This window comes from Siniperca chuatsi, linkage group LG9, assembly GCF_020085105.1.
Source record: "Siniperca chuatsi isolate FFG_IHB_CAS linkage group LG9, ASM2008510v1, whole genome shotgun sequence".
NCBI classification, from domain to species: Eukaryota; Metazoa; Chordata; class Actinopteri; order Centrarchiformes; family Sinipercidae; genus Siniperca; species Siniperca chuatsi.
Window position 1 is genome coordinate 13,530,654 of NC_058050.1, and position 9,754 is coordinate 13,540,407.

The 9,754-nt window shown below is 39.4% G+C and overlaps 1 protein-coding gene across 1 annotated transcript in view; it reads left to right on the plus strand.

The window, feature by feature from the left end:
• si:dkey-246i14.3 (ephrin A4) overlaps nt 1-6,622 on the plus strand; it is a 31,544-nt gene extending 24,922 nt beyond the window's left edge. Inside the window, exons 4-5 of the mRNA XM_044209292.1 lie at nt 3,472-3,498; nt 4,685-6,622. Of these exons, the coding sequence (XP_044065227.1) occupies nt 3,472-3,498; nt 4,685-4,773 (116 nt within the window). The 3' untranslated portion in view covers nt 4,774-6,622. The remainder of the gene's footprint in view (nt 1-3,471; nt 3,499-4,684) is intronic.
• The last annotated feature ends 3,132 nt before the right edge of the window (nt 6,623-9,754 follow it).

Below are 9,754 nucleotides of genomic sequence, written 5' to 3' on the forward strand. Positions count from 1 at the left end.
TGTGTGTGTGTGTGGCCCTCGGTGATGGCAGCCTCTTGTCCTTCAGCTACATCTAGTCTCTTATCCAAACTTCAAATCGTGCGCCTCCCTCCCTTCTTCTCTCCCCAAACTTTTCTCTTTTTTTCCGCCCGGAAAGCAGCCCATGTGATTAAAAGGTAGTTCCATGTGGGGATGCCCTGTTGTGGGTGTTTGAATTCATTATCAGCGAGCACACACACACACACACCTGCCTCATACTGGTCTGAAGGACAGAGTGGTGACAGTGAGGGTCCGTCAGGTACGCTGTCATTGCTCCAAGGTCAGCTACCACTCGCCAGTCCCTCGGTCTCCTCTCCAGTGTGTGAATGTGTGTGTTTATCGCCTTAATTTAAACCAAGAACACAACAAACACCAGGCAGGACAGATTCAGTGATGCAGGAAGCTCCTAATGACATCCTGTGTGTGTGTGTGTGTGTGTGTGTGTGTGATGTTGTTTCCCCATCCTGGTTGTTGCTTTGGAGCACTGTAAAGCATGTTTTGGTTTATTAGATTTTGGTTATGTTTTTTCGGTTTAGTGATGTGATGTTTATTTGAACACAACGCTGTCACGAATCACACCAGAGAGCTTTGCTGAAAGGCGCTTGAGTCTGTGTTACATCAGAAAACAAGGCTCTGAATTGGCATCAGCAGACTGGTGTCATGTGAAATCTCCGGCACCCTGTAGCCCTCTATTGCATCTTTCACCGGTTTGCTTCGCCTCTCACTCCATACTTACCTTTTTTCTTATTTTTGCTGCAACTTCTCCCAAAAACTCCTCCTGTTGTGTTTATCTCTCTTGTTCTGCTTGTCGCTCTGCCTCTCCGCCTTTCTCTTTTTCAGCCGTCCTACTGTGAGAAACCATTATAGACCAACTTCCCTCTCTCTAATTGATTCCCTTTCTCTCTCCATCTCTCTTCCCCTTTTTCTGTCGTTCTCCTGCTGTGAGCAGTCCATTGCATTCATTTCAGTGTGCAGAGCTTCACCTTCCCCAGTTTTTCTTTTTTTTTCCTGCTATTTTTTTATTTCATTTCTTACATCGCTGCTCTCCTTTACCCCCTCCACTCTCTCCCAAATACCTTTGTACCCTCTGAACTCAATACACACAAGACAAAACTCGAACACAGGCATACACACACACCGCTTGCCCAACCGAGCTCTCTCAGATCCCGAACTCGATGCTCAAAAAGTTTACTTTAACCGCTTTCGACGATTTACATTTTTTGTTCGTTGTTTTTTCTCCTTTCGCAAATTTTGTTTAATTTTTCCGTTTTTGGAAAGTGCTAACAGTCAGGGTTAGGTAGCATTAGCTCCTGCTTGTGTAAAATGGCGGCATGAGAGGAGAGGTGGGATGGTAGAACAGTGGCTGTCTCTGCAGTGGGGCGTTCTGCCGACTGGAGACACCCACACACACACACACACACACACACACACATACACTGGCACGCACACACACACTCTCACACATTTAGCCATGGTTGTGCATGTACAGTTACACATGCTGCATGTTTCTGACTGCAGTGCAGAGAAGGCACTGTTCTTGCAGTCACACTACCATGGACGCCATTTTGTGGTGGAGCTCACCATGACCAAAATTATGATATCGTTACAAACTAGTGTCTTCAATGTTCAGGTTTTGCACAGATGATGTGATTAAAGCCGGATCAAAACACACATATCACACACAGCCGGGTAAACACGAGGCATTTAACATGAGCACATTTTAGTTTCGAAGTGCGGCGTGGCGTTACACACACACGCGCGCTAATTCATACTGTTGAGTAAAGTGTTTTTCCTCTACCCAATTGTCATAAGGAAATCATTTTTTTAAAACTACTACTCCTACTCCTACTACTGTAGTCAAGAACAGGTTAAAGTGATATAATCAGGTTTTTTCTTTTTGTTTTTTTATAAATCATTTTGTTAGTTTTGTTAATTGATTTAAAATGCTTTACTGATAAAAAAAATTATACACTTTATTATGCTTTCATTTTATCAACACAATTTAAACTTGAAAGGACAGTTAATTATAATAAATATTCTTTGACATTAAAACATGGATTGATAGCAGAAATACAAATCTTTTGGAATTTTTGTTCTATTTTGTGCAAGTACAGCAGCACTATTTTAATGCATGAAATGTTTGAGTATTAATCTTTCCTGTTTGCTTTGAATTTTTCTACAAACACACTCACAGCCACATAGACACACATAAGCGCACACACACCAGCTCAGTGAGAGGCCCAGACCCAGCATGCTATTTAATGCTTCGTTAACCCCTAGATGGTCGTTAGTTGTACAGAACCTGGGAGTAATTTAATGGCTCATGTCTGTCAGAGCGACATGTTGCTGCAGAGACCTGTAGGTACAAGATGGATATTACAGACAAAACACAGTGTTACTCTGCTAAGCCCTCATTTGATAAATCCTTTCTCCCTCTGTGTGACTCTACAACAGATGAGCTCAGTGTCCCATTTCCTGTCTCATAATCTCAGTCAGTCGCTGTGGGATGTGGATAGGTGGTAGTTTTCCCGGAGACATCAAAACACACTTTTGTCTTAACGTGTGTGTGTGTGTGTGTGTGTGTGTGTGTGTGATCTTTGGGGTTGCCGTGTCTGAGGTGGGTTCAAGGCCATAGATCGATTTAATAACAGCTGCAATTGTGCAGCCTCATCCCTGTTTCCTGACCCTTCTGTCCTCCCTCACTGATGTTACACGGCTGTTCCTTTTTCTGAGGAGTTTTAACCGTTCCTGCTTTTTAGTCTCACTACCTGTATTTTTTTGTACGCTCCTCTTCACCAGCTCTCCCATCCCTCTCTGTCCCTACTTCCTACCATCCCTCCATCCTTGCCTCCATTATTTCCTTTTAGTCCCCCCCTGCTGAGAAAGTGACGCCCAGACACAAACACATCCCCCCATCCCGTCTCTCTTTTTCTCCCTCCCTTTTCTCTCTGTCTGACCTTGTTTCAATCTTTCCAACCTTCTGTTTTTTTCACCGTACTTTCTCACTCAGGTCTCCGCTGCTCTTCCTTTCATCTTCTGTCCACTTCTTGGTTTCGCTCTGTCATATAGAATTTTCTTGTGTTTTTTCCCCCTTTTTCATTTCCTGTATCCCCTTTTTATAATCTCGATCATTCTTACTCCTCCTAATTTACATAACACTATCTTTTCCTGTTGCCATGCTTCTCAAGCTCTTTTTTTATCCGACCTTTAAGAGAATTTGCATAGGGGACATATTTAGGGTTGCACAGCCAGTCAGTACTCATTTTTCATGGCGTTAGGCTTTGAGTAATGGTAAATACCTTCCCCTGGTCATTTGTCTGTTTCTTGCTTCTTTTGTTCCACAAAGCAATATCTTTATTGAGAAAGTTAAGCATGCAAAAGTGACTAATCAGCAACTTGTTTCTTTGCCTCAACTTTATCTAAATCTTCTTTCTCCTCTCTCTCCTGTTACAGCATCAGAGGGTTCAAAACAAATACAAGGTGAGATGCAACATTTTAAATCCAATTTATTCTTAAGCTTAGGCATCTTTTATGATGTGTCTGAATGGTTACATATGTACAATTGCATATGTCACATTTCTGTGTCTTTATCTGTCTGTCTCTCTCAAGTGCAAATGTGGTTTATTTGCATGAATCAGTTATAGCAAGAATACGGCATATTATCTGTATGAAAATGAGAACATACATTACACCGATTGATTAATCAGTAATAGAAATTAGTCAAATGGAAAATACTTTATATGGCCAAAAGTGTATGTGGACAGCTAAACGTTACACCTAAATGTGATAGTTGAAAATCCAAAACAATAGCCATTAATGTGCTTCTATGACAGCCTCCACTCTTCTGGGAAGTTTTTCCACAAGATTTTGGAACCTGGCTGCAGGGATTTCTCCCATTCAGCCACAAGAGCATCAGTGATATAATGTAAGCCGCATTTACCATTGGCAAGTTTGTTTTATTGTTAGATGGTATGACTTGTTGAAGTACAGTGAGGGAATATATTTGAGTGTAATGTTAGGGAATATAATAGACAGTGTAGTCCCTCCCCCATTCATCCAGGAGTGTTCTATCGTAGAAAAGGTTTCAGTCGTAGTCATCTGGACACTGTTTTCAGAATCAAGATGTTACGGCTCCCATCCGGAAGTCATTCTCAATTGTGAAAAAATGGAACGAGAATATTGGGGAATATTGTTGAATATTTTGACCTGAATTTTTGCGGTCATCCTGTGTGGCTTCTGTACACATGTGACAAATGAACAGGAAGTGGAATTTTATTTTAAAGCGTTCAGTTGAGTATATGAGTTGAGCCGACTCAACGCGTAAGGCAGTCTCATGTCGTCCTGATGTTGGCCGATAATGCCCAGCTCGCAGCCTGCATTCCAGTTTATCCCGAAGGTGCTTGATGGGGTTGAGGTCAGGGCTCTGTGCAGGCCTGTCAAGTTCTTCTACGTCCAAAACTCAGAGACCGACAAAGTTAGGAGGCACACCATTGTCTAATGTCATTATATGCTGTAACATTAAGAATTTCCTGAATTGGATTTCAGGCGCTGAGCCCAAACTGTGGAAAACTGGTCCAGACCAAAAGTCACAGTGTCCACATACTTTTGGCCATATAGTGTATTTCATCCATAATATTTCTTTCTTAAAGTTCCTTCTCTCTTTCAGAAACTGTATCTGGAAGTAGTGTTGGCTCACTGAGAACCGCTTCACCTCTACTCCTCCTCACCCTCGTCCTCCTCCTGCTGACTACCTGACTTCCTCGTCCGTCCTCTCCGCTGACCTCGCTCCCGTTCTCCGTCGGATCGGGGGATATTACTCAGACGTTCAAGTACACAATGCAATCTACATTCAGACAGCAAATGACAGAATGCAATCTATGCTAAGCTATTGCGAATGACACATATTATTACCATGTGGCTGTTTACTTGTGAAATTCCAGAAAGAATCAGGTGTCTTCTCCAGAATGGGGCCACAGTGACTCAGGGACTGACACGGCGAATCACAGTGATTCATTTCTTGTTATTTTCTGCTCCCACTTGTTGTGTAAGTAGTAGCACAGAATATTACACATAGTTAGGCCTAGTCATAAGACTTATATCCCACTCTGATACCAGAAGAACAATGAGTCTGTCAGGACAAAGTTTTTTTCTTTCTCATTCCGTTTCTCATTTTCTACATACTGTGTGTATTTACTTTTTGAGAACCTGCCTCCAGTTAAAAAGTGGCCAAATAAAGACATACTACTGTCATAATACTGGCTCAGGTTGGAGGTCAGTCAGTTAGCTGGTGACTTTTTTTCTTTACATGGGCAGACATAAATGACTTTTAACAGCCTTATTTGCATCTGATTAAGATAAATGTGTTAAACTTTTAATTACATTTAGGAAATAAAGGTATTTTAGGAGGAAATGGGGAATATTCTGGAATAGTCAGACAGGGCTGCTGCGCCCCCTACTGGGATTAAACTGGTTTAACTGGAATTGGACTGGGTTGGTCATAAACTCAGAAACTGGACACTAGATTCTGGTGCTGTATGATAATATGGGACCTGGGACAGAGTTTGTCCTTTCTGATTGGACCCCCTGTTGTTCTGCCTCCCCGCCCCTCTCTCTGCTTTAAAATAAAGCACAACAGAGGGGTTTATGGGTAAACAGAGAGCATCAGCTCGTCTCGCTCCACTGTACACACTGCGGACCACTGAGGAGGCTGATTGGTTGATGTTCCTGTCGACCAACCAGGTGTGCAGATATGCACAGAAGCTTTTTGTTCCTTTTGTTGTTTGTTTTGTTTTTTTATGCAGGATCCTTGATTTTAGGTTTTACTGTACAGTTAATATATTCTGCAAAATGAATTATATTAATTACATAATTCAATATTTTAGTGAGAACCGATCTCTGATATTTTAAGTGCAAAAGTCGGACAAAAAATACTTTTTTGCATACACAAACAATGATTTATATTCTGGATATATGTGTATTTACTGGTAAATTATCAATATGCTCTGCTACAATGTAGTTTCACAAGTTAAATGATTTGATGGTGGAATTTCATTTTTTGCCAAATTGTTTTTTAAAGAAATCACTCTAATTGTCATCGATTTAAGAAAAAATATTATAATGAATTAACAATTAATTTATCTTCAGATTTAAAAAAATAATTGAAATTAGTGTGCATTTTTCATTGAAATATAATTAAGTGTATATATTTGTAAAGTAACAATTTTTTCCCCACAATATCTGCGTAACTTGAGCTAAGAAAATCTATAGATTAGTTGCACCGTTTGTTCTATCTTTTAAAAAAAACTGCATTGTTAGCACTTAATATATTTTTTCTCTAAATATTTGGGTGTCATGCTGTAAATCACATGCCATTGTTTTTATGTTAATTTCCTAAATGATGTTTGAAGATCTGTTAAATAATTTCAGTGAATTTTACAATCATGTAAACTAGGAATTTGTTTTTGATTTGTGTGTGTGTGTGTGTGTAACGTGTTCTGCTTTCACATTTTAGTGAAGAATGTAGCTTCTTCTGTGAAGAGCCAACTGCAATCTGAGCCTTTTTTGTACGTGGCAAGACAACAAAATAAATATGATTGCATTTAAACGCTTCGAGTCGATCGTCATTTAACTTTTGCATGTACCGATATTTTATGTAACCGCGAGTCTCGGTGACAACACACACACACATACACAACTTTATTTGCGGAACACACACATATCAGTGTAATACACAGGAGTATGGAGATAAGGAGACTTCAGGGACTTGAAATGACCTTGTGGTTTAGGAGGCCACTGTAATGTGAGTAACCTAGTGGAATATTGAGCTGAGTTTTTATCTATGGGCAGCCAAAGTCTGATAAAACTCAGATACCCAATAGACTTCCAGTATTAATAGACCCTGAAACATCGTTGCCAATACGTCGACTTTAAAGTAGTAACTGTATTTATTTTCAGTAAACACAGAACTGAGGTTGAATACAGAGCAAGAGGAGATGTTTTGTGCTTTAAATATAGATGTGTACATCCAAATAAGCTGTAAAAGCATTTCCATTTATGTAGGCTGTAACGTAGAGCTTCTTGTGAAGCCAGGAAGGTAATTTCCTGGATAATAGGGCTAATGCTCCTATTTCATGGTTTATGATCTCTTCTGATGACATGTTTGTCACCGTTGAGGATGAACTGCCTTTGATTTTGACCTTCACTTAGAAATTTCCAAAGCCCGTGTTTTCATTCTTCTTCCATTGTGAATGATGAAGTAAGCATGCTTAAATCAGCAAACTGTGGGGGATACTTTTAGACCTGTGTAAAAAGGAAAAGGACTTAAAAAAAGCAGCAGCAGTAAACCGAGCCTGTGTCCATTTCCATGTGTGAAAATTGTACGGCTGTTTATTCCAGCAAAAGCATTCACAAAGCAAAGCTTTTATGTAATAGTGTGATATCGAGGCTTTTTATATGCTTTATCTTTGATTCCAGACAGGAAAGGCTTGAACAATCACACCAAAAATGTCTATTTTCCGAATTTCTTTGTACTTGGCAATGTTGATGTTTTGAACAAGTCTGCTGTGTGTCGATGTACTAAAGCTGGAACTGAACTCTCCCTCCAAAATAAACTTCATAATTATGGACAGATGTTGCCATATTATATAAATTTAGAAGATCATGAAAATCCCATGTCAAAGCTTCCCCTGAGGCTTTTTGGGACGACTGTGATCATATACAATTTCTGGGATGACAAATTTAGTTTTTAACTATCTGTCTGACACACAAAAAAAAATCCTTACTGCATATCCATTGTAGCGCTCCTTGTTCACAAATGACACTATAATTACACTATCATATTTCAACACAGCAGGTTCTGTTGCCACAAATTGGCTTATATCTATTTGGACCTCAGCTGAATATTTAAGGCTCGGATTGCCGGTGTTGATTACATCTTCTGAAATACAAAACTCTGGCTATTAATAGAAGCAAACAATGCTTATATAGTTATATTGTGATACTTCAATAAAGACATATTGTTAAAGGGCAAAAATGTTACCTGCTGAAATAAATTAAAAGATGTATTTTTCTGTGAAAAGTCGTTTTAAATCATTGCAGTGTTCAGCAGAGAGCAGGTGTCTCGGACACATGCTTCTCAAGTCTTTCCTTGAATTTTGGAAGGATGTTTTTTCACAGTTAAGAGTTTCTCGGCGTGTAATCAACACCTTGATCAGCAGCGAAATTCTTGTTGCGAATCCTGACCAGTGTATATTTCACATACTTCAGAACCAAGGTGAACTGAGGTGAGAGGGCGTCCCTGCTACAGGAAGTGTCCTTCTGAATACTTTGGAAGGTAAATGCCTCAAGATCATGAGGTCCTTGAGAAAACTGTGTTTCAACATTTTGATTTCATTTGTTGGCTTTTCTTATTTTATTGAAGTCAGAGCATCCATAAAAAATAAGCACTTCATCTCCTCTGGGCAGTGATGCAAGGCCAAGCTGGTTTTCTTTGGGCATTCTGTCCTTCGAAGCCTTCATCAGGTACATTTTAGCAAAAACTTGCAAGGATTGTGAAGCTGTACCTTAAATCTATTATTCTAGACAAGCTTAATCTTGCTAAGATGCTGTATTTATTTTGATGGCGTTATTAAAGGGATTCTTTACTACTTTTGCTGTTATGTTTTGACAGTTTTCACCGAGATGGGGCTATAGATGTTATTGATGGGTAGAGCCAGTTAGAGATTTGAAAGGAGCCAAAACTTGAGCTCCACTGGTCTTTCCAGCTCACTAATCTAATATTTAGTTGTCATTTCTGCCCATAACTGCCCACATCTGCCAACTTCCAAAAACCCTTTTGCATCACAAAATGGGACTGAATCACACTTTGTAATCTGCTGACCTCGCAATCTCACAGCTCTCGACATAAAACATTGCATCGTCTAGTGTGAAGAAGCAGAAGCTCTGAACAAGTGTTGGGTCTGTTGGGTGTCATCACTCCCACATATCTATAAGCAGCTTTGAGTGTTATTTACTCCTCAAGGTAACATCTCAGCTGTGTGTGCAGTATTATATAGTCCTGCAAAAGAGCTCTCAACAATATCAAGATCAAGGACTATGTTAAAGTCTCCACCAATCAGCAAAATGTCACATGACATCTCTTGCACAGATTGCGTCTACCTTTTCAATACTTTTATAATCAGGTACAGTATATATTTCTATCTGACCCTTCATGCAATGGAGAGTAAAACACTGACGTAAGATGTTAAATCTGTGAAGTGGGTTATAACAAGCAGACCCTCAACTTAAATGCCTTTAGAGTTGACAGAATTCATTTCAAGAATATCCCCCTTATTTATTCTGGGAGGTTTCACTTCACTTGTTTTCCCAGTGACACATTCAGGAGTATTTTCAATGGCCCTCACAAATGATCAATAGTTATACCACACTTCACCTCACATATATACAGAACTCAAACATCAGTAGCCCTGCAACCAAAATTATAGAAAATATTGCCTTGTATAACATAGAACTCAACTGTGTTCATAGGACCATAATGGATGCTTGCACAGTCATTGTACAGATGAATAAACCCTACAACTTTAAAGTTGTTGTGAGGTAATTATAGAATTATTAAGTAATTAAGGCAGTAAATTATTGCTAGTTTAAAAGTTTGACTATGATAATAACACTGGACAGCCCGACACTTACCAAAAAATCACACATTTTAAATAATTTATCAAATTGTAGATTCAAAATG